The 24,546-nt window shown below is 44.7% G+C and overlaps 7 protein-coding genes across 7 annotated transcripts; 1 reads left to right on the top strand and 6 right to left on the bottom strand.

Moving 5' to 3' along the window:
* Positions 1-1,504: 1,504 nt before the first annotated feature.
* Positions 1,505-1,853, bottom strand: GLAREA_04420 (uncharacterized protein; the record flags this gene model as incomplete). Its single annotated transcript, XM_008086797.1, has 2 exons — positions 1,505-1,702; positions 1,818-1,853. The coding sequence occupies 2 exons, from the start codon at positions 1,851-1,853 to the stop codon at positions 1,505-1,507; spliced, it is 234 nt and encodes a 77-aa protein (XP_008084988.1).
* Positions 1,854-6,427: 4,574 nt separating this feature from the next.
* Positions 6,428-7,872, bottom strand: GLAREA_04419 (uncharacterized protein; the record flags this gene model as incomplete). The annotated part of the gene is made up of 2 exons (XM_008086796.1): positions 6,428-7,666; positions 7,735-7,872. 2 exons carry the CDS (start codon positions 7,870-7,872, stop codon positions 6,428-6,430), a joined length of 1,377 nt encoding a protein of 458 aa, XP_008084987.1.
* A 4,526-nt stretch (positions 7,873-12,398) lies between these two features.
* On the bottom strand, positions 12,399-13,590 carry GLAREA_04418 (PLC-like phosphodiesterase; the record flags this gene model as incomplete). Its single annotated transcript, XM_008086795.1, has 2 exons — positions 12,399-13,359; positions 13,412-13,590. The coding sequence occupies 2 exons, from the start codon at positions 13,588-13,590 to the stop codon at positions 12,399-12,401; spliced, it is 1,140 nt and encodes a 379-aa protein (XP_008084986.1).
* A 1,809-nt stretch (positions 13,591-15,399) lies between these two features.
* Positions 15,400-16,571, bottom strand: GLAREA_04417 (uncharacterized protein; the record flags this gene model as incomplete). Its single annotated transcript, XM_008086794.1, has 2 exons — positions 15,400-15,821; positions 15,878-16,571. 2 exons carry the CDS (start codon positions 16,569-16,571, stop codon positions 15,400-15,402), a joined length of 1,116 nt encoding a protein of 371 aa, XP_008084985.1.
* Positions 16,572-17,195: 624 nt separating this feature from the next.
* Positions 17,196-17,994, top strand: GLAREA_04416 (Mss4-like protein; the record flags this gene model as incomplete). The annotated part of the gene is made up of 5 exons (XM_008086793.1): positions 17,196-17,210; positions 17,348-17,459; positions 17,512-17,649; positions 17,701-17,860; positions 17,910-17,994. The coding sequence occupies 5 exons, from the start codon at positions 17,196-17,198 to the stop codon at positions 17,992-17,994; spliced, it is 510 nt and encodes a 169-aa protein (XP_008084984.1).
* Positions 17,995-18,620: 626 nt separating this feature from the next.
* On the bottom strand, positions 18,621-19,047 carry GLAREA_04415 (uncharacterized protein; the record flags this gene model as incomplete). Its single annotated transcript, XM_008086792.1, has 2 exons — positions 18,621-18,927; positions 18,977-19,047. 2 exons carry the CDS (start codon positions 19,045-19,047, stop codon positions 18,621-18,623), a joined length of 378 nt encoding a protein of 125 aa, XP_008084983.1.
* A 2,467-nt stretch (positions 19,048-21,514) lies between these two features.
* GLAREA_04414 (uncharacterized protein) lies at positions 21,515-23,583 on the bottom strand (the record flags this gene model as incomplete). The annotated part of the gene is made up of 3 exons (XM_008086791.1): positions 21,515-22,260; positions 22,324-22,407; positions 22,464-23,583. The coding sequence occupies 3 exons, from the start codon at positions 23,581-23,583 to the stop codon at positions 21,515-21,517; spliced, it is 1,950 nt and encodes a 649-aa protein (XP_008084982.1).
* Between the last annotated feature and the right edge of the window lie 963 nt (positions 23,584-24,546).

The raw sequence follows: 24,546 nt of genomic DNA, 5'->3' as shown, positions 1-24,546 counted from the left end.
CTATACCTACATTTAAGATAAATCTACCTACATTCAAGGCAGATCGTCCCTATTTGCCTTTGAAAACATCAGGCTACCTTTCATTTAATCATCATCGATAGGTGTCCAAGAATGGCATGTGTGTGAATTGGTAGGTGTAAAGTGAATCATATTGGCTTAAGGTTGGTAAAGGCGAGGGAAACAAATGTCTCATTTTTGAAGAAGAAATGTAATGATAAGATACTACGTTGAAGGGTCGATCGAAGATATATGGTCATTGTTATATCGTCTTGTGTACGCTTCATCTCATCACTTTTGGCTGGACTGTCAATGTTCCAGCACCCCCTTCGATGGAGGTTCTTGTGTGAATTCTGTATGGAATTTGTAAGTGACTTTGGGTTGGATGAAGGGGGTTTGAGAAACTAGAATGGGGGAAAATAAAGGATTGGGGATATGTTGTGTGGTAAGGTGGGGATGTTGGGGGATTGTGGGTTTAGGTGTGGATAGGTTGAGTAATAACAGAGGCGCTAGCCTAGACTATAATCCATCCCATCAAGTGCGGGAAACACTACCCAAAACTGTACTATGTGCTATTGGTCGAAGCTTGCTAGATTCTACACTTCGATTGGGTGCATCTCTCGGTTGTAATATTCTGCTCAACAGGTGTTCCGAGTCGCACTTGGTGGAGTAGGAGCTCGTCTCTAGTGTTCAATGTACGTAACTCTCGTTATGTTCTACCTTTGTGGAACGGATATCTTCGTTAGTTGGTGTGTGAAACAGTATGCACTAAATATCCTGGTGTCTTTACACGGAAGCTAGTCTTTACAAACAACGGTGAGATAACAAGCAAGAGATCATTGCTATAGTAAGTTGAGCACGAAACTCCTATCTAATAACAGAAGTGACAGTCTGTAGAGAACCCTCGATCTCAGAGATCACTTAAATCACCTAGATCATTCCCTGGAAAGCATGATCCACCCTGGTTACGTGATACTAACCCTGTGAACTTCCTGAACTAACAACTGGACTTGGAAGAAAGAAATATCCATAACAATCCTCGAACTCCTGCCTGCGCTAGTGCCCAGAGTTCTTGGATAAAGAAACGTGCTCATTCCTGACTCTCGATTCGTGACAATAAATCAACAATCATGACCTCGTGAAACAACCTTCCAAGAAAGCGGCGCCGTAGCAAGAACGATACACACCACATTTCCACCATCGACACTCTCAATAAGATTTGTACACGCTGCATCGCTATACAAGCACAGCTTATATTCACCTCCACCATTGAAACTATACTGAGAACAACCGCGGGAATCAATAGTTTCGCATCCCGTAGTATCAGAGCTACCCCCAGCGGTATTTCCCGTTCCCCTGCACGCCTGACCGGGACTGTAGCAGTTGAACGTCCAGGAAGACTGTAAGCCAGGAGCAGCATCACGAACCGAGTGTAGAACACCACCGGGACCTGCAACCTCCACATGGGGCATGGCATCCACACCCACCGCCATAAAGAAGAAGAACATCAGCCCGAATACAGCATAGTGTATCCAACGATAGGATCGCGCTTGGGAACCCATGACTTGAGAAGTTCGCCGGCGGCTTGATATTTGTCTTCTGCGCTTGGTGCTGTGAAGATGACGCCGGAGTCTTTGCGGGATTTCTCGGTCACTTCGACGCCGATGTTGGAGAATTCCGTGATGACTGTTTTGACTTTTTCCTCCTATTGTTGCATCTCTGTTAGCTTGGTTTGTCTTGGAATGATGAGTGTCGGCGAGAGAATCAGGTAGGAGGATCTCCTAGCTCTAGTTGCTGCGCTCTGGGAAGTCTAAACTTACTTCGAGGGGAGTAGCGAAGTGGCAAGTGATTTGCATGTTGAAGAACGAAAAGTAGGCTGATGTTTGTTCTTAAATATTCTTGGCAGACAGATAGAGTTGAAAGTGCTGAAGAAACGAAAGGAAAGACGAAAGACTGGGTTGGAGAAGGTGTCGTGCTGACAAGCCTTTTCGGCAGCGGCACGAGACGATCTAAGGCTTGTCTTGCGTCCATAATGTAACTATAGCTGTGCTGTATGTGATTCCAACTGCATTCATGACGACATAGTAAGCCAAGCCCCGGTTTGAGATCACATGCATTCAGAGTGCTCGTAGTTGTATCCTATAGAAAATGGTTATATTATGAGTTAAGTTCTGATACACTTCTCATCTGTACGTACGTTGTTTGGTATCACACGGTGGACAAAAAGGTCCGGATTTTACAAATCTGTAGTTTGTAGTATAAGTCAACAACAAAGATTCGGAAAAATGAGCAAAAACACTGGAAGAGTTAGAGAGCTTTCTATTATCTTAGGAAATAGTTCGGAGGCTATGTGTGTTGTTGTTGTTAGGGTAACTTAATCGCTGCGAGTTTAAAATCCGGACTTTTTTGTCCATCCTGTGGGTATATTGGTCGTGTTGGTATACACGTCACATTGACATGTACGTCGTATTTGTATGCATGTCGTGTTGGTATTTACGTAGTATTGTTTTTCTGAAAATGACTCCTCTATTTGATGTTAAAGAATCTCAATTGAGTTTAGATCAGGGGAGTAGAGTAGCTAAAATGTCAAGGTATTTCCGATTACCTTGTGAACGTCTGTTGTAAAAACAGTAGAATATTCTTTGGTGTTACTTTGCTAAAAATCAAGGTCTAGATATGAAGAGACTATCTTTTAAATAAGAAATAAAGTTATATGACTATACTAGCTAGCGTTTATGTTCTTTGAATTCTTTTTCTCAAACAAAGCTTAATTCCTCTTCTATTACTTAAAACCAAGCTTTAAAATTCTAGTCTATCATTCTTTAATTTTAAGCCTCTATGCAGTTAGTATGAAAGACCTCTATAATAGATTAGTAGTATTAGGTTGGATGACTACTTGACCGAACGATTACAATTTCCTCAATGAGTCAAATTCACTAACCCAAGCAGGAATCTCCTCTCCCCTCCCCTCCCCTCTCCTCACTGCCTCACCAAACGGTTTAAACCCTTTCCCCATCATCCATCCTATCAAATAACCCAATCCATGACCCTCTGCTCTCCTAACCAACACATTTTTCTACCAACAACCCAACCATCCGACTTATCCGTCGAAAGAACAACACTCCCCTCCCTACAGCCATTAATCGGAACTCAATACCCGTCTCTACCGAGAAATCCAGGTACGAGGACCTCAAAATCATTGGCCCGGAGCATGAACGAAAAACCTCACCTCATCTCATCTCAACACATGTTGAGCGAGAGATTTCCTGGAATAAGGTATAGTATGTGAAGGAGTTGGAGCTGGAGCTTGAATAGGCAGTAAGTACGTGAACTCTCAGGATAGATACATCCGTCTGAGTAGCAGAAACACAAGATGGTGGATTGAGTGAGGGTTGTGGTGATCGGGTGTCTGTTAGACTATGTCATTTACATTCATTCAATCTATCCCTTTCTGCACCAAATAGCATCCTTAGGCTCGCAATACTCAGAACGAATAGATGCGTTATGGTCAACGTCATAAAAATACTAGCTACTAATAATAACTGGCTGGTCAGTTTTGTGTCAAAAGATCTACAGCCTATTCTTATAAATACCAGGTATATATATCGAGTAACTTCATTAATGCAAGCTTATGTTATACTCTATAATACAAGTAAATTTATAGTAATAAACCCATCTAGTGACGATCATACAGTTCTTCCTGATATAGTTTACAGCAATCCTCACGGGCAAGCGAATTATGATAACTGGTAGTGATATTTGAGTCAGAAACCCTGTGCACGTACTCCGATCAAGCATCAATCTATCGCTAGGGGACGATTACATCACTTGAACGATGGCTCTTAAGGGTTGCGAGGTTAACGGTGTCATTTGAAGCTGGAAGGGATATTCATGCTCCGGTTCCAGAAGTAGTTTTAGCGTGAAGATAATCTCAGAATACTTATCAGACACGTATAGAAGACGACATTTTACTATTACCAGCAGGATATTTATCGAATTTGCAGTTTTTAGACACATTGAGTAGCTATATTAAGTGTAAGTTAAGGAGGCTTTACAAGTTTGAATTTCCTCACTATCAGATACCACCAGTGCGCTACAAGACTGACGGGGCACCCTAATAACAAACCGGAGTTTCGAGCACGCTTTCCGTAAAGAGGAATATTTTCCCTTCACAGTAAAAGCATTGTCTTGTTTACTCAAACGAAGGGTGTGATTGTATGTAGATTTTTGAGAGGATAATATTCCATTGTTGTAAAGAAGTGGCCCGTTAGACTTGGAATATGCTCAAAAACCCCTTCCGCAAATACCATCCCATTGAAGACCCCTACATCGAAACTCCTCGTTTTTCCCAAGTAAAATCCTTGACCCACTGGCGCAGATTTCCTCTGACACAAATAATTAGCTGTGTCTACTTAATTCCTAAAGACTCGATCTTCACAACATGTAACGAGGATCCTCATGCAACCAATAACCCCAAAAGATAAACATCCTACCACCACCTTCAAATCCTACAGACCACCGTAAGATACCAGGGTATAAACATATCGGAAAATCATATCACGCAAGTCACCATCCCAGGTTTTAGCGAAGTCGGTTCCCTAACATTATTATACTTTGATGGGTATCCCGTCAGTGGTCATTAAAGCCAAAGCGATCCCTCTCCTTCGCAAGTGAAAATCAGCTGTCGAATAATATACCCGTGTACATTCTACTCCACTACTAGCTCCACTTCTTTGGCAACGGGGTAGGGGAAAATGGTATTCAGGCGAAAGAAACTAGCATATTAATCAATATGGGAAAAGGTTCTAAGCATTATATACATCATATCTAGTCACCGTCGATATGGGATTTATCTTATTGTTTTCAGACAGTATGGTCGCACACATTTAAGATGGATACTTCTACCAAAATAAGAAGGTAGTATTATCATCCAGCCCATCAATCCAAAACAGAATGTCTCCACCCTAAAGACACAATCTCTCAATCTACACAAACACTTTATCAAAACACCTCACCCTTCCTCCCTCTCGACCTCCTATCCTCTCACTATATAACAAATCTTAACTATAATTTTCCATTAAACGCAATCTCACTCTTCAATGAATCGAGATGAGGTGAGTGGTGTACTACTGGAACACTAGTTATTGTAGTATTGAGTAAGTTACAAGTGTCTTGAAGTTATTTGAGGAACTCTTCGATTTAGTGTTATAATTATACGTTTATAGTTTACACTTTACTAGTTGACCTCCTCACCTCCTCACCTCCTCACCACCAAAACCCAAACCCAAACCCCCCTCCAAGTCCCCTTCCGTTAACCCACCTCACCACCTAAAACCCCCCAACCCACATCCACAACAAAACAACAAAAACAAACACGCAAAGAACTAACAGACGATCCAGAAAACAGTACCCAGCACGAGAAAACGATCTACAGCAGTGAGAAAACATAACTCCGTCAATCACCCCCCCCACCTTGCCGTCAGAAACACCATATATCAGCGCATAGCATAAATCTCACCTCACCCCACCTCCTCCATCTCATCATCAAAATCTCAGCCCCAGATAATATCACAACAACCAAGACACCATAACGCGCCTAAGTATCAGCATACACATAAGCATACACATAAGCAACACGGCTTACGGTCTCGCGTAATTCTTTCGGTATTTCAGCCCTACCTATATGAAAGGTCAGCAGAGCAGTCAGCCTCCAGAGCTGAGGGCTCACTTTGCCAGCTCAGCGTTTCATCTGGGTAAGCAAGAAGTGAATAGCCGAGACTCATTTCACAACCCCATGGTTGGGATAAGGCAAAGGTAGTTGAAATATAAAAATTTCACTTTTGCAAAGATTAGGGGTAAGGTTTTGGTAGCAACATTCTCTATTCCACTACTCTTCACATCACAGTACAACAACAGCTATCTACTCCGTACACAACATCATCCTCCCTACGTACACTCATACACTCATCCCCAAAGCCCACATCCTCACCATACTCATCATCGGGTATCTCAAAATCCCATATATACATAACCATCTCTCGTTCGAGTTCCATCACATATAATCATCCCAGAATCCATGAAAACCTCCCAATTCCAATCCATATCCCCTAATCCGTGTCCCACCAAAGGAAAACCCAACCCATACCCTCTTAACCACGCTATGCCGATACCAAATCCGCTTCATATCAAGCCCCTTTTGATTGTAAAGCAATCCCAAATTCCAAGACCCGCAAACTCCATGTTAAATGTAGATTCATGCCCTTTCAGCAAGTGCCAAATAAAAAGGTGACCAAAAAAACCCGCTCTTTCAAAATGCCCGAAAATGTTGAGGAATAAACGAACATGAAAAGAAGACAAGTCGATGCATAACATCTTGAAGAAGCGAAGAGAACAAAAGAAAGAAGAAACAAGAAACTCGTTTTATATCCGTTTATTTTCCGACAATGAATTCCCCAAGATATCCAGCCTCGCTTAACAACTCCTCAAGCGCGCTCATGTTTCCGAGATCGTTCTCCGCTCGAGTGGAGATGTTGGCACCTCCAAAGGTGGCTCGTGATGTAGGACTGGCGACTTGACTGTAGACAGTTTCCTTTTGGAGAGTGAGCTCGGAGGAGTATTGATCTTCTGGTAAGCTGTACCCGGTGAACCCTCGACCATCATTGGACTCTGAGACGGGGCTATATGTGAACTCATCACCACTCTCGCAATCAGGTATAAGATCACCCTCGTCATTGCAATCGGATATGGAGGAATCGTTAAAGACAAATGTGCTTCCGGATGGAGAGCTCATCGAAGTGGATATCGTTGAAATGGAAAAGTGAGATCGAGGAAACTCTGCGACCGAAGTGATGGTTGGCATCTGAAGAGGCTCCGTCATCACACTCTCTTCTGGAAGTTCTGGAAGAGGCTTGGTGATGGAGTTTGACCTTGAGCTAGACTTGAAAGAACTAAGTGTAGCAGGTGACAAGGTTGGTGGGGTTCGAGCAGGTGGTGAACGAAGACCAGATGGTGGAGGAGATAGTTGTGTAAAGATCCCTCTATCATACAACGCACCAAGATTGGATTGACTGGCAAAGTTGTCATCATCCTCTTCGTCCGCTACCTCCTCCGGAATGATGATAGATGAACTACGTTTTCGTTGTATTGATCGAGGTGGTGAAATGGCGCGAGGAGATCGACGAGGAGGTTGTGGTGATGGATCACGAATCTCCATAACAGATGCCTTTCTATTCGAGGTAGTCGAAGCTATTGAGATGGAACGAGGGGCGCATCTCCTACTCTCCGACGATGACCGTCCCCGAGAGTCATGTTCGTGTGAAGGTGATCGAAGACCGAAAAAGGATCGTGGTGACCATGAGGTCTTGTCGGCTTTTGGCGACGCTGAACGAGAGGACCTCTGTGGAGGAAGTGTGGGAGCGGTGGTCGCTCTGTGTCTCGATGACATACTAGGTGGTGGTGGAGGTGGTCGCGGTGCAACAAACTTATCGGCGGGATTCATGGTCATGATGCCTTGACTTGTTACGGAGCTCAGTGAAGCGCTTCGATATCGAGGAGACTGGATTTCAATTGGTACCGAGAGAAGGTTTACAGGTTGGCCGGGTAGGTAAGGACAGGCGGTCGTGAAAGGGACAGTTGGATCATGTACCTCGGAACCGTTGTCGAGCTCATACTAGATATATGAATGATCAGAACGTGTGGCAATGTGCTGTTTTTAGTTTCATGTAAGGGCTGACCTACGTAGTAGTAGTACGTTGAGCCCATCTTCAAACCACCTGTTCGCTTGGGTCCATTGGCGCCTTCGCCATCGCAAATTATGTCTGTAAATGCATGACATCCTCTCCATTGGCCACGAGCGCGCTTAGAATCGCGCTCCATATGATAATGTTTCGAAAAGTTGTCCCACGAGCCAATCAGATGGACGGATTGGGTGTAGGGGGATGTTTGGCTGTGAGGTCGTCAGCAGGATGAAACAAGGAGCAGGGAGCCCTGGGAGCGAAATGAGAGGCGATGCAGCACAGGGATGAACGCGCTTAAATGGATGAAGGTGGATGAGGGTGGACGAAGGTGGGATGAGAGGTGCCAGATAAAAATAAAACACAGCTCATCTCTGCAAGCGACCGGCAAAGTAAGATGGCAGATCCACGATAATGTCGATGAGACAGCCGCAGGTACAAGGCACACCGGACATCCAAAACAGCCTCGTCGAATGAGGAAATTTGTCTGCGACAACCTCGTGCGACGAAGCGTGGAGTTGATGACTGCATCGGCCACGCAGTGATGGCCAAACAAGAGTCTATGGCATAGATTCGATGACCTTTGGCTGGCCATCCACGACCAAAGCCATGACAACGTGAGAAACCGCCATGCAAGCTTGGACGAAGATGGCGAACAACAACCAACAAGCATTGGATGAAGATCTCAGCTTGTGCAATGTTGCGCAGACAGCTGTGTTCGGCCAGGGTTGTCATCGGAGTATTTCCCACGTCAATTACGGCAGTTTACATTTCCCGAAATGCTTCAAACGTGCCTGCTCCACCACCATGTACGAAATAAAAAGATTCAAAATTGCGAATATTGGTTAAACTTGTTTCAACCACCCGAAACTCAGTCAGGATCGTCTTCTAGAAGACTGACTGAGGCTCTGGTGGGAAGACGATCGGAAGACAAGCAGGCTCCTTGCTGTAAGGAAGTATATTGATGTCAAGGATGTCCTGAAATATACAATAAAGGAGCAGGAATAGTGCAACGAATTGATCGGGTGGTGCATCCAGGAAAAAGAGAGGAAGTTACATACAGCATGAATGTAATCAGAGCGGTGTCCATCATGTTGAGTATTGTTCTGAGATTTCAGGAAGGTACGGACTTTATACACCAGATGGCGAGTGTTATTGACTTGTTGACTTGTTGACCAGGAGAAATACTTTCGCACCAAGACAAATGGCGGCGGCCGACGGGAGCGGCTTAATAGACCGTATTTCGTATTTAGTATCATGCAGACCGGTCGAAGACCCTTAATTCGACCTATTGTCTTTCCGATTATGTCTGGTTTGTTGGTGTTGTTGCGACAGAAAGTTTAAGGAGATGAACGGGGCGGTTGTTGGTGTAGTTGCGACAGAAAGTTTAAGGAGATGAACGGGGCGGTTGTTGGTGTCAGCGCAACAAGTTGTCGGTATTGTTCGCCAATGCAGTCAAGATGCGAAATCGTAATTGTTGGCGCATAAGGTAATTCGTGTGTGAGACTGATTATTGATGATATCGGACAATTTTGATGACCAGATAGGACGCGAAACAGACTGTTCGGTATGTAGATTGTCGACACCGTATCGGATATATATCAAGGCCAACTCCGTGATGCAGTTGTGGCGATGCCTGACCTGGGTTTGAGGAAGATGAGAATCTTTATGTATGGGGGTAAGCTTTCGAAAGTTGATATGCCGCAGGGAGATTGATGATCGTAACTTGGAAACGGGCGCACGAAGGCCAATGGCTGAGGGTGCTTGTTTTTTTGTTTGGAAAGGAGACTGGATACTTGGTCGAAGGTGTAATTTTGGCTAACTGGAAATGTCGATGCTAGCGGTGCAGCTGGAGATTGCGGTGCGTAGGGTTCTAGGGGTCTGAGTTTGAGACGCAACTCAGATGGAAGACCAGACCAGACCAAACCCGAGGTTCGCGAAATTTGCGGGTTTGAAGAAAAGTTTCTATTCAAGACAAGAACTTGGCATGTGCGTCAATGCGAATTGTAACTTTCCGTGGGAAAGTCGCATCATGATATAAATCAGAGTTGGAAGCACGGATAAGACCAGGGCGTGCCTGCATACGGTACCATCATGATTGTCAGTATTGTTCATGGGTTGGTTCGTGCTTGCCATTTCCCCTTGGATTGCCTTGCTTGACTTCTATCTCCTATCTCCTAGGCTGCTGTTGAGTGGAAATCGATAGTTACCAGCACAAAGGAGGCATATCTGAGACTACGAGTACCTTGCCGTCATCGCGAACGTTGAGCTGCCAGATGTGACTGGTACAAATGTCTTGGGCGGCATCCAACGGACCATTTGCGAGCCAACACCGGCCTGCCAATAACCAGACCAGCTCTCCTCTTCCTTCCACACAAAGCCATTCCTTCCACAACGAGCAGCTGTCGTGGTTTGGTGGCGCGGGTTCAGCGTTCCCAAGAAACCCGGATATTGGGTAGCTGAAGTTGTTGCCAAACGTGGCCTAAGAAACATCACCGATCCATTGTCCAATCGCATGGATGAAGCTTTATATCGCTCTCGTCTATCTGAACGACAACATCTCAGATGTTGGCTGAGAACCGGTTCGATACCCGCAACAATGCTCTTTCCAATGATCTCTGCGTGTCTTGAACAACACACAGCTGCCATTGTCTCTCTCCCGAAGGTGCATTACCCACCATCTCCTCCTCTTCTCATCTCCATCCCCAAATCTTACCTCGACGGATCCCATCCAATGACACTCCAGTCTCAAATATCTTCCCTCTGCAGCCACCGACCAGAAGCTGCAACCCTGCAGCCTTATTCGGGAAACACAACCACAGATCTTCTGCGGAAAGTTTCGAACATGACGTGGTGTTCGGTTATCGGTGCTCTCATTCGACGCCGTAGAACCAGACGCATTCAGATGCAGGAATCGGAAGCTGGGAAGATTCGGCAGGCCATGAATGGAGAAGGCGTTCAGAGATCTGCGCAGCTGTGGATTGATTTACCTTTGGGCCGTAAAGCATATTCTTGCTCAGCGTCTGCAGCGAGCGCAGAGCCTCGAGCTTACAATGCAGAGTTTGATCGTCGAAACCTCGCGGTAAACTTTGCTGTGTTGCGCTGCTGCTCCAGCTGCTCGCTACATCTCGCATTGCTAGGCAGAATTATGCTGCCGCCCGAGATCTGTGAGTACGCAGGGACCAGAAGATCATTTAGGGTAACTCTGTGCGAGTTTCATTCGGCTTATCTTTTGGTAGTATCGTACTCGCACTTTTGAAAGGTTTGTTGACAAATCTGTCGCGTCAGTTCAGATGAGAAACGAAAAAGAAAGCCTATTATTGATGCCGTGGGTTATTGCCGGCGTCCTCCGTTTGCTTATTTTGTGTAACCATTTGCTGCCGTCGACGGGTCTTCCCATTGAACTTGCAGCTGAGGACCCCAGATTTTTGGCGTATTTTCCCGACTGATAATTTCATTATTTCACTAAATCAAACAGGCGAAACAATACTTTCTGTTTATTCAAGCTAACTTTATTGACAGAAGAAATTGCACCTCCACCAACTTCTCCCTTCCAAGACTCTCACTATCGACTGCTCTACTGCAGTCAACCGCATCCAACCCCACCATTTCTCCGACCTAGATAATGTACTTGCATCAAGGCATACCTACATCTCGTACACCATCACATCTCACAAACTTCACAAAAAACCTCCGAACCCCACCTTCGCTTCCACCTGCAAAGACCCCACCCCACAGAGCACAAGAAATCTCGCGAGGAAACAACACCACATCCCTACAGGACCCCGAATCTGATCCCCCCGAAATCCTTCTCCCACAACCCCACGACGGCGCTTAAGGATTGAAGAACTTGCAGAGCTGTAACAAGCGCGGTGGTTGATGGTGTGGACCTCGGTCATGTCAAAGAAACCTCGAGATCCTTTTTGACCATGGGTTGGTTTCAGCCGCGGAAGCGCAGAGGGAATACATCGTTGTGGAGGGTGAGGTGAGGTAGGTGGTGAGGTAAGGTAGCTGGTGGGGTGAGCTACCTACCTGTGTAGGTAATTGGAATGGTGAGTTCGGTGGTGAGTGGCGATTCCTTTGTTTCATATTCAATCCTTATGGTTGAGAAGCCGTTGTTTTGCGGTATATTTCTATGAGTACACCTTGTAAAAATTGGTGGAATATTACATTATACTCAACCCCAGTGTTTGTGTCGGATGGAAGGCGTCCTTGCGGTAGAATAAAGATATTCTGCCGAAAAGAGGTATAGGTATCTACTTGATTTATTGTAATTGAATATACAACCAGGTCTATATAAAACAAATCTAATTATGCCTGTAATGGAAGAAGTGTTAGAATTCCCTTTTTTAGAGTATAGTGCTTTCTACTATCACGATAGATGGAGGGTGTCTCGTTAGTCTTACAATACACGTGAAAACAAAATTGAATAGAAAGAAGGTTTTTTTTACCTAGTTCTTTTTTTTTCTATATATTTAATTCTATAACTTTCTAGTATCACCTATTGTAGTCAGCTTAGCTGGAAAGGAACTCTAGTTTCCCTTACATAATCGTTCATTCCCTGATTTGGTTTTGTCCTGCTCAATATATGAAAACTATATGAACACCTCAAACCCCTAAACTCCATCACCCTAACCCCAAATATCAATGTATTCCTCACCCATCAAACTACTTCAACTCCAACCGTCCCCACCCCCTCCCCCTTCCCCTCACCATCCCCAAATCATCCATATTCAAAACCCCCACCCCCCTCTCCACCAACACCCTCCACGCAATATCCCGCGTATTCGGCGGACTAGCAGGCGTGTCCCAATACCTCGACACCAGTCCCCTATCCTGCGCCTGCTCTATCTGCGTCTGACTCGCGTCTTTCGTCCACGCACTACTTTCATTCTTGTGCGTATACAAAATCGCGTTCTTGAACTCCGTGGATGCTAAGTACGAGTTGGAGGTGTTGTATCCATACCGAGGGGGCTGGATATCTAGATCATCAGCACTGGAACGCAGGGTATGGAGGGGCGCATCGTAGAATATATCCCGGTGCGTACTATTCAACGCGGTGATGGATACGAATTCTGCATTCCCCGTCGCGACGATGGTAAGCGGTCGGTTTACTCTGGCGCTGCCGTTCCAGTACGTGAGATAATCGAGCTCGCGCAATGGTTCCAGTTGGGCGTGTAATTCCGCGAATGTGTCTCCCCCGTCGGATTTCAGGTCGACGAGCAAGACGACTGTTTGGCTAGGCGCGCGATCGAAGATTCCGCGTCCACTCTGCGCGACGAGCATGCGTTGGAGTGGTTCTAGATATAACGACCGCAGCGTGGAGGAGGGTTGTAAATCCCGCGCTTTATGACCGACCAGCAAGTCGGCATTTTGTAAGTAGACGTCGGCTTCGACGCTGATGCAGCCTGAAGCGAGGGCTTCGAAGAGAGGGATCCGATGCAGGTAGTCGTTGTGGGAGTGCACTGGCACGGGCACGGCGCTGTGGATGAAGTTCTGGTGGGAGGGGGACCAGAGGGAGGGGTTTGTGGGGTTCGTTATGAGGGCGAAGGTGTTGTCGTAGGGGTCGTTTGGGATGCGGGTGTTGGAGGTGGTTAGGTGGTTTATGTAGAGGTATTCGGCGATGCAGCTATTTGCGTTGTTAGTGAGAGGGGGGTGAGGGGGTGAGGGGTTGTAGGTACATTAGGGTTGTGATAAAGAAGAGGGTCTTGAAGAGGTGATTCGGGATGAAGGGTTTTGATGTGGTGAGGTTTAGGAGTCGCGAGCGTCGAAGTGAAGGAGTGCCTTCTTCGATGTGCATGTTGAATGATTGTGTGGTTGAGGAGGTGTCGCTCGTTGAGCTATGAGTTGAGCGTTCCATGGTGAGGGTTTCTATCGTCCTATTTCATTTTTTCTTTCCGGGTATGAGATTTATGGTCGGAAACACTTAAAAGGAACAATTATATCGAACATTCCAAGAAGAATGGAAAGTCAGAAGTCCATCTGGTTAAGTGCGTCACTTTGAGATTGATCTACAACGTTGTACGTATTCGCTAATGAAGCACGAGTATATCCCTGTGGTTCCATTTTTATAAGACGGATTTTATGTCAAACTTCGCTTTTACCAATGTTGCTCTCTCACCCAAACAAAAATATTTTTCAGTAGGAAAAATTACATAGTCCTAAGTCATGAAAAGCCTCTCAATTTCCGACTGATTTAGCAGTGTCTATGAGACCCTATGTTTTTTTTTAACATACGCTCAGAAAATGTCGAAAACCTTTGGCGTTGGATATAGATTTGTTGGTTTCAAGCACAGAAGAATGGATTGAATCTAGTACGATGTATGGGAAGGCGAAATAAGACTAGGTGCCTCGAGAGTGGGAATATTCAATTTTCTTCAGAAATGGGAGTGGCATTTTTTCACCGTTTCGTGGTAATCTGAGTTTTTCATGGGCGATGTAAAGGATGTATTCTGTTAGGGACTTGATGAGTTCTGAACTTTGCGTTGCTGGAGTAGTCCATTTAGTTTGTTTTTTGTTTTGTGGTTTGAACCTTCAATTAGGATGGGTAGCTATAAAGTAGGTGAGAAATTAGGAATAAAGTATAAATGAGGTGAGAAGGAAGATCTTGCATATACGAGCAAGAAGAAAGAGAAATGATTTTGGAAATGTGAAGACCTGCAGAAATATAAAATATTGTTTTCTTTTTTAGTTCTCCAAATGTGTGAATTTCAATGTGTGATAGCTGGAAAGTCGAGATGTCATAAAAGATTGTCTACTATGGAAAAAAATATCTCTCATAATGTAGTATGAAAAAACCTTGATTCCATAATCGGGTCGCCTTCTCAAAGCCAACAACTTCCCGGACTACAACTATATTTATCAGAATCACACGTTAGAATTAAAGTCAAAGCACCTCTAAACCAAACAGAAACTAGCAAATTCCATTTTCGGTGTTAGAACATCATTGCATACTCCTACATCTCCTCCACGATTAGAAGCGTCGCGAGTGCGAACCTTTAGACACCCCTCATCTTCTTTCAACAAACATGAAACTGTTGATCAAATATCTAACTTCTAAAGTACACAGTCAACCTCGAGTTCCAAGACCTTAGACTGCAGCCCATCCTCTTAATTATGCTATGATGTACTTACCCCCACCAACTCCAATGTTTAATAAAAATTTAAGTTCAAGTTGCATAGCAACGAAGTTAATGCAGCCTCTTTGGCCTAAACGCTAGGATACGAACACTTTGACCAACTCTATTCAAAACATCCAAGCCAACCTAGATTCTTAGTAAATCTAGAACCCCTACCTGATGTGTTCTCATCACACAGCATCTTTGAACCAAAATTTTAAACAAGCACATGTATTAAGTATTAAGGTATCCTGCACCTAATCTCAACCCCACGGCATCTCACCCAGATCATATTAATCGGTATTGTAACTCATACTATACATATCAAAGACCGATCGACTAACGAACTGACTCTACACCTCATGTGTGTGTGCCCTTTAAAACAACCCTCAAACGCCTGACTTGATCTTCAACAATCAAAGAAAAATCCAAAGCCCTCCCAAACACCATCAGCCGTAGAATGCAAAAGCCTCCCTCCTTCCTTCCCTTGTATCATCCACTTCTTTAATCAGGTTTCGTAATATACAAATTTGCCCAGCGCGTCCGTAGTATTACTGGAGCTTTACATTGTCGGCGTCAACTTTGAACTGTGCAGCTTTTCGTGAACGCTCGTAGCGTGCGGTGACATCGCCTTTGAAGACCGTCCCAAGAACACGATCCCAGAATGTGAAAAAGGGTTGTGAGAAATTGTTCTTGATTCCCCAGCTTTGATGGTGGATGTCGTGGTATCCGGCGTTATTGCCTGTGATATGCTGCAGAGGGTCCCAAGGAAACGCGTATCCACAATGATCATCGACCGTCTTGAATGTTGATCCAACGAAGAAAGCCATTCCTTGTCGAGCCGTTAATCCCGCCACTTTGTAGGCAATGCTGGCTCCTAATGTATCGAGTAAAAACCCTTCGAATGGGTGATTATACAATGCGCCGTACGCGTATGGGACGTAGAGGCGATGATGACGTGAGTGGAAAGAGGCTATATTTAGTCAGTCATACAAATCTTACTTTCACGACCACACCAATCGCACTCACTGTATAGCCACTTATTCATATGCATAGCACGATGAAGAAAGTACTGCCACGTATCGACGATTACAATTGCCAAGGCGAATTGTAATGCTGGTACAAGATACCAGTAGATTCCCTTTGCGGTAAACATCTCCCATTCCGTAAACGCAGGAACCTGCGCACCGCTGACGCTGTTATATCTCATGGCAAGAGGATAGTTTCCACCTGCTAACACTCCAGCAATGATTGGATGTGATGCTGATACGTTCTTCGAAATCGCGGCGGCGTTCAATCCTACCAGTCCGAGTAGCTTAGGCAGAGCTCTTTGTGCAATTCGTAGTCTTGTCGCCCATCGTGCAATATCATAATTCTCCTTTCCTTCCATCTCTTCTGGTTCTGTAAGACCCAATATCGCTCCCATAACTGTCTGAATTACTTGTTGAATGATGACGTCGCGTGCAACTTCATATCGTGACACATGATTCCTCTTTAATATCTCGGCAGGTGTGTGTAATCTGTATTGTGGCCATATATCGTATACATCGATGTAGTGGAAGACCATAGAAAGTGCCCAATATGCCGCAATTGGAAGTATTAGGGAGAGGTAGAAGTCGTCGACGTATGGAAGGAGAGGCTTGACAGGAGTAAGGGTGTAACTCGGAAGGGTCGGAAGATTGAAGATCGCTGATGGATCGCTGAAAGAAGTTGTGTTGGCCATATTGGAGGAAGTACTGAAATATGCAGTTATCGTGTTGCGCACGAAGGAGTGTAATGGAGCTTGAGGTTGTGGTTATGTTGTAGAGAAGATGGAGTGACTTTGAGAGGGAGCTGGTTGCGCGCCACAAGTCAGCTCAGCATCCCAGTCTATCAATCTCGTTTAGCTTTTTTACATCCGTCACTCCCGCCGACTCCTTTGTGGCTCCACGTTGAGTCAGCTTGGTAAGAAAGGCGCATAAAGACAGGAGATGAGAGAATCGGGTAATTGAAGTTTATGTTATGAGATTTTCCAGACAAATGTTGTTGTTGTTCGAAATATAAGTTCACTCGCGAACATGTGAAGTTCCCGTCTGCAGGTCGGCAAAGCATCATGCCAACATGTGGCGAATTATCGAAATAAGGCATTCGCTATCATTAAATTTGAGGCACCAAGGCACAAATGATTGTTCCCCCGCTAACTGGAAGTCGCCTAGACTGCCCCTCCACAAATCCATAATTTTCCCAAGTGCAATCCAGCCCACCAAGATTCCTATCGCATTTGTTGCAGACTTTGATCTTGAAGTTTCGCTCACCCCAGTCTCTTCTATACACTTTCGAATCTCCCACTTATAAAAATACCATAATCATGATTATCTTCAAGGTTAGAATCCCCTCCTAGACCTACGCAGATCCAACTGCACAACGACCCCGCTTCGCGATTGTCAGAAGTGGCACGGAAGTCCCACGTTGCAGCAACATTCATTTGGGAATGAAGATACTGACTCGACGTTCTTCTAGGACCTTATCACTGGGGACGAGATTATCTCCGATTCCTACGATTTGAAGGAGGTCGATGGTGTTGTCTATGAGTGTGATTGTGCTATGATCACTCTTGGCGCCGTCGAAGTCAGTAGGTTACCAGCCGATCTTCCAGTCTGACCATATACTGATTGTTTGCGCAGACACTGGTGCCAACGCCTCTGCTGAGGAAGCCGACGAGGGTACCGAAGATGGAGCTGTCCAGGTCAACAATGTCGTAAACTCCTTCCGTCTGTCGCAGACCTCTTTCGATAAGAAGACCTATTTGAGCCATCTTAAAGGTAGGCGACAGTCTATAATATATGGGGTGGACATTGTTTAATAGTTGGCAGGTTACATGAAGAAGGTCAAGGAGGCTCTTAAGGAGAAGGGAGCAGATGAATCTGTTATCACCCAGTTCGAGAAGGGTGCTCAGGCATACGCAAAGAAAATTGTCACCAACTTCAAGGATTACGATTTCTACGTTGGCGAGTCTATGGATCCGGACGGAATGTAAGTCTTTCTGGGTCCAACAAATTTGATCCCGTACTAATTAGTAAAGGGTTGTACTTATGAATTACCGCGAGGATGGAACTACACCATTCGTCACTGTCTGGAAACACGGTCTCACTGAGATGAAGGTCTAATTTGCTTGGGTTATGTATGGGATTTTTCTTTCTGGCAATCTGTCAGACGCTAGGGCAGCATATACTGCATTATCTCATCTAAAAGAAGTCGTTGATATCCACCCATTTTAGCATTTTCTAAGTCGTCCTTGAAGCACTCGACTAAATCATATCCCATGTTCCGAAAAATGACAGATAAGGTGCTGCGATTCGTCAATTGCCCTCAGCAAATATCGCATTTCAACTGCGACTTACTTTGTCCACCGCGAGGCTGTCCATAGGCCGACTTCCATGGGATTTCCTCCAGCCTCAAGTTCTGTAATTCGCTTCAATCCCTTCTCGGAGCTTTGCTACCGAAAATTCGTACCACGTTGGAGGATTGGTCTGTACCCTCGCCCGAATTTGTCTTAATGATTCGAGTGCGAAGCCTTCGACTTTTAGCTCTTGCTTTGCAAACCTGCCGCTCAATTTTCCACATGCCATCCGCCTGGATTGCGGCCCGTGTGATGAGTACCCTGAGCGGACTATTCTGCTGCGAATATTGAAAAACTGTCTCAATAGATGAACCATCAAGTAATCCACCATAAAATAAGCTGTTGTTACGCTTTCTATCCTCGAATAGCCTTTCCATGGGTCCGTAGACGAGCTCACAAGCGATGGCGTGCATTCCCGTATTTGGCGGCGTAGTTCAGGAAATCCATACATTCTCTCAACACTTGCCCACAGTCTCCTTTGAAATCGACTGAACCATCATGTAAGCCTCCTCGAATGACAAACTCGTAAAGGATCTCCCAATATTCGATCTTGTCGCGTGGAAGTTCGATGACGCTCTCCCCTGGAAGAATCATGGCGTTCAATAGGGTCGAGTAGTATCTGAGAAAAGACCTGGACACTATATATCGTTTCTTTTCTTTACCGACTATGATTGTGATTCTGTTCGTATCATGAGACTTCCTAACGCATCATGTCAGGAAATTGTTCTAGGTAATGTGTTATCACTCACTCAATGAACTCGTCCTTAGGAATTTTTAATGGTTTGCCAGCCGGCGAGGCGGCTGAAAGTCTCGACGTCATTTTTGATGTTGTTGTTGTTGTTATTGTTGATGTATGGAAGATTGAAAAGTTTTCGTCTGTGTTGACAAAAGAGTATGTACTCGAGCCAGCCCGCGATAGTGAATTGGTACTGCAGTGGACAAAATATGTGGTATTCGAACCACATTATGTGCTCAAATCAACTGACGAAATGTGGTATAGTTAGTGTCAAGCTGGCACATCATTAAATATTCGGTCAAGTATTAGAACAAGCGAGGAAGATCTAGCAATACTATACGACGATTCAAACCTTCCTTAAATCTTGACTCGGACTTCAGCTTTCTTTCTCCTAGATACCAACAACACACATGATGTTTTCCACCACTTGAGAAGCTCACGTTGACAATCAACATCTGAAAGCACTTATTTCGATCTTAGGCTCAATGGGCATACAATAGCCATTTCTAGGTCACTCTCTACTTTATCGTCGATATCTTGTCTTCATTCTCATCTTCTCAACACTAAGTGATATCACAATTTTCGATTTACCACGCAGGAATATTAACGATGTCGTGGACGCCTTCAGTCACCTCGCTCCGTAAACAAGCACCAATCTAGTAGTAACGAAAGAACTACACAAATAAGACGAAGAAGTTAGTCTCCACGAGTTCGTCATAACGAGAGGACGTAGCTCCCGGCCACAAGCATATCAAAGAGACTATCGAAGTCGCTTCCAGTAGGATCTCACACCATCGACCTGACAACACTTTTAGGCGAAGAAGAATATAATAACGTAAAGGGCAGAAGTAAAGACTAAGTAATTAAGTTGACGCATAACACCGAGGAGGAGTAGCCGAAGACTACAATAGTACGGAAGCTTCGCAGACGTACAACACTCCTAGTTTAGATTTAGCCGGCCATGTCACCATCTTAACTACTAGAACAATAAGACGATCGTGAAATTCTGTCTATTATGGACGAGAACCTACCTGTAGTAGTACCTTTAACCGAGAAACGTCTTTTCGCGAGCCTGATCGAATAATATCTGAAATAAGCTATCGAAGATTAGAAAACTTTGATAATATTATGGAAGCGCTTGCTTGAGTCTGTTGAAGATCACGAAAGGAGGATTTATTGAGTAGGCACTAATTTCACACATTGCTTTGCATAATTCCCTGATACAAACGCGTAAAGCACTTGATTTCCAGGAATTTTAACATTCTAGATTTTGCTAAGAACTTACTGCCTATAACTTGAATGAATAGGCAGACAATGTGAAGAATAATCCCTATTCTGGGTCGTTAATACCCATCCATTTCTAGCACTTTTATCTTTTTGATCATTAGATGATTGACACGTGGAATTTTCATCCTAGCTAACGCCATCACAGGCTTGCAATTCCCGTTTGACCAGGAGATTACTTCCCAGTAAAGTGTTCTCTTCAAATCAATCCCCCGCACCATTCAATACAACCAACTAGTGCCGACAGACCTCTTAGCCAACTCCATCCTCGTAAATCTCACTACCTTCCTTGCAACTCTCCCAACAGACTTGTACATGTCATCCCTCAAGGCCACCATCGTAACCAGCCTTCTAAGCTCACTATCTTCCTTCTTATCTTCGTATAAATAAAAATCGACTCATATCATTCCACTTCAGCGAAGTCTCCTATTCATACTGCCTAACCAACAGCTCTGTGATGATCAGCTTGCTTGCTATGACGGTGTTGTTGATGTTTTTACTTTTCTGGGTAGGATAAGCTTGACTTACTCGATGTGTCCTGGTTGGAGTATTTGGAATGATTTGTCGTACCAGATTACGGCGAGGTGGTGGTTTTTGATGAGTGGTGATCTGGTACTTAAGGAATTTGGGATATAAAGAGGGGACCTGGACTGAAGGAGGTGTATGCAAATGGACTTAAAGTTGAAATACGTAACTAATGATAAAATGTGGAACATGGTCGATATTTGAGGGAAAAGTGGAATAGTCCAAGGGAGTAAAGATGTGTTTGATACCTCACAATCTTCTCTACCTATACCACTACCTAATGATTTTTCCGAACCCGTTATTTAATCGAACGAATAGCGCGCGGCCAGACTCATCAATTTGCTGACAATACCGACCCCTCAACGGTGGTTTCTTAGTACCCTTGACTCTATCTAGAGCTACCAAGAACCAAAGCAAATTGAATTGCTCACCTTCCATTTGAAAATGCCAGAGGAACAATTAGTGTACTGTGTATTCATTTAAACTCTCCTAATAACTAGATACCTCAAACAGTATCTCAATAATAATCCACCCAAGGGTATACCCAGCCAAAACACCCCGACCCGTCTTAACTCCCATCTATTCAAAACACCACAATATCAATTCTAGAACACCTTCCAATACTCCCTCAACAAACTCCCGACAAAAGAAAATTCTAATAAAACACACTACGCCAACGAAACTAAAACCACAATATATACAACACCTAAGCCAAACTCCCCATCGCTAAAATATAGGTAGCTTAGTTGTAATACCCCCTAGCGAATCTACGAGCAAGCGGCTTTTCCGCCTCGTCTTTAGGAGCTGCCTCATCTTCCGGGGCAGCTTCGTCTTCGGGGGCTTCCTCTTCGTCCTTTGGAGCAGCCTCATCGTCTTCGAGTGCGGCCTCCTTATTATCTGGTTCAGCTTCCTCGTCTTTAGGTGCAGCCTCCTCGTCCTTAGGTTCGGCCTCCTCGTCCTCAGGGGCGGTTTCTTCGTCCTTAGGTTCAGCCTCTTCATCCGTAGGTTCAGCCTCTTCATCCGTAGGTTCAGCTTCTTCGTCCGTAGGCTCAGCCTCTTCATCAGTAGGTTCAGCCTCTTCATCCGTTGGTTCGGCCTCTTCGTCAGTAGGTTCAGCCTCTTCATCTTTAGGATCAGCTTCTTTATCGTCGGGTTCCTCGGAGTTTTCCTCTCCAGGCGCTGGGGTCTGACTAGCAGCACCCTTTTCATCTGTAGTGCCCGTAGCATCCTCGTCCGAAGTTCCAGTCTCTTTAGCACCCTTTGGAGATCCCTTTGTTGGCATATCAAATTTCGGCTCTGGGCCGTCTTTGAAGGACCTACAAAACTTGCCCATATCCTTAGTATCTTTTGCAAAGATTTGTTTCTTCCAGAACTCCTCTTCCTTTTGCCCACGCATACCATAGTAAGCTCGAGCTCCTACATCTATCCCCATACCCATGGCAAGATTGACTGCGTAATTGTCTGTCGTGTTGCACGCACCCTCGTTTTCTAATCAAATAAGTCAGCATGATAGAAACGACAAAAGGTGGCATAATGCGGTTAAAGACGTACCAAATGTTGCTTCCGTTTTAAGGGTTATCATAGGTGCCTTCATTGTCAAACCAGCACCTAATGTAAGGCCAAGTTTATTTAATCCTGAATGATCTACTTTAGTATGCCGTATCAGGCAGCGCTGAAGTTGACTTGCTTACCTGGTATTTTATTCTTCATGATCGATGCTTCAATACCCAAGTCCCATAAAAGGTAGGTTTCAAATTCCCCATCAACTGGGGAGTTCAACTCAGGGTCTTTCTGTTCCAACCTTGGATTCCAGTCCTTGGACTCTCCATCCTTTCCCTTGACGATATTGAGTCTAGTCTTCGCATCATCGTTGACCAAGAATGCTACACCAGTCTTGATGAGCGTGGTCCCCTTGACCTTGGTCAATTTGATTCCGGCCTTCAAACCGAGCACCGGACCAAGCTCTGCAATACCTTTAATACCAAAGCCAGGAAGTGGTGCATCCGGAAACGGTAATTCTTTTGTCCATGGAGTATTGGGATCCAAAGTTCCAGCAACATCCAGCTCTAGATTGATGTCGGCACGAAGGCCTTTGGGCATGATGTCTATGTAGAATTCCGGTACTTTGTCGTCTGACGCTAATGCAACCTTGATATGTCCCTTAACGTCAATACCTCCCTGCATTCCACAGTCCTTGCATTCAACGCCGAATGTCAATCCACTTTGTTCTTCTTTCTTGACGATTGTTGAAGGGAATGGAACTTTCATGGGAATATTGAAATCAAGGTCTCCTTCGGCACTGAGCGCATTCTTTGCTTCCTCGGCAACCTTATTGGCAGCATCCTTGACTTTCTGTTCAGCTTCCTTTGCAAGTTTCTCAGCTGCTTCTTTTGCATCGTTGGCCTTATCTTTAACCCATCCGATAGGGTCCCATCTACGTGCAAGTCTTGCGGCAACATCAGCTGGGTGCTCTGCCGGCTCGAAGTCGATGGTGTATTCGTTGGGTAGTTCGGCCCATTCTTTCCGTTCGCCAGCAAAAACGACAGTGAAATGAGCATCGTCGTAGGTTGCATTGCTTATGACCCATGGCTCTATCGTTTCCGGTTTCTCCTGGCAGCCGTTTACAAGCATGATAAATGTTCGTTCAGTTTCGAAATTGACCCATTCCCAATCATCAACCGAGTTATCGTACACTTCTTTGTTATCAAAAGTCAACGTGAGCTTTCTTGCGTCAGGTTCGCAGTTAATAGTGTTGAGTTCTTCTGCAAAGTGATCCAGGGAGATGATCATATCATTATTTCCCGTGGCCATCGTGACATTGGCAAGGATATTGGCTGTTTGATAAATGAGATTAGCGATATGAAAAATATAGGGACTCAATGAATGGAGGTGATGACTTACATGTTCCTTTTCCGGAATGGTAAAGCGTGCTGGTCTGGTTTTGCAGCTTGTGGTTGGGTTCAGATCTGCGATGAATGCCTAGGTCTCTGCCTAAAAGTGGCTTAAGCATGACATTGCCATTATCACTGTACTCCGGCTCTGCTTGAGCCGTCCAAGAGACAGCAAATAAGACAAATATTGATAGCAGAGTGGGCAAGCCACTCCGAAAGTTAGTCGTCGACATCACCCCAATACTAGATCATGTATAGCAGTATAGCTAAGCGAGTGTTAAGATTATAGAAGGTGGACAAAGAGAGCGGTGATGGGAAAATGTATGTAAATGAATGTGGACTGCTTTGGAGGGTCTTTGGAGAACGTCTGGATTATATCGACGAAGACAATAACATTGTAAGTCCAATGATGACATGACTTACCTTTTGACATACTTCTCAATCCTGCATCGAAGGGATGATTTGGATGATGATGGATTATTAGAGTGTAATCAAGTCATGTGGAAGAGTCTGTAAAGCGCAACCAGACCATATTGATTTGGTAACCTCGCCGCTATGTGCAAGAAGGAGGAGGTCGAAGCCGCAGTGGATCCCAAGAAGGATTGATACCTATCGGCATCGAGTCGTTATCGAACAAAAGCCACACCTACATTTGTACGTATCATATAAGCTCAATGGTTCCCTCTTCTTACTCGAATTCTTACGCTTGATCGTAAAGAGCTGGAATTATCTAGGATAAGTGAATGCATCGGTCCTTAAGGAAGTTAGCAAAATACGAACTTCGTGGGGTGCGGCTACTACCTTCATAAAGCGGCCCGTAAGCGAGCATCTATATTGTTGAAGACAAGTTGACTTGCCAAGATCGTCATCTTCTTTTCAGTGT

Source organism: Glarea lozoyensis (genome assembly GCF_000409485.1).
Source record: "Glarea lozoyensis ATCC 20868 chromosome Unknown GLAREA5, whole genome shotgun sequence".
Lineage (NCBI taxonomy): Eukaryota > Fungi > Ascomycota > Leotiomycetes > Helotiales > Helotiaceae > Glarea > Glarea lozoyensis.
This window is presented reverse-complemented; position numbering and strand designations above follow the sequence as displayed.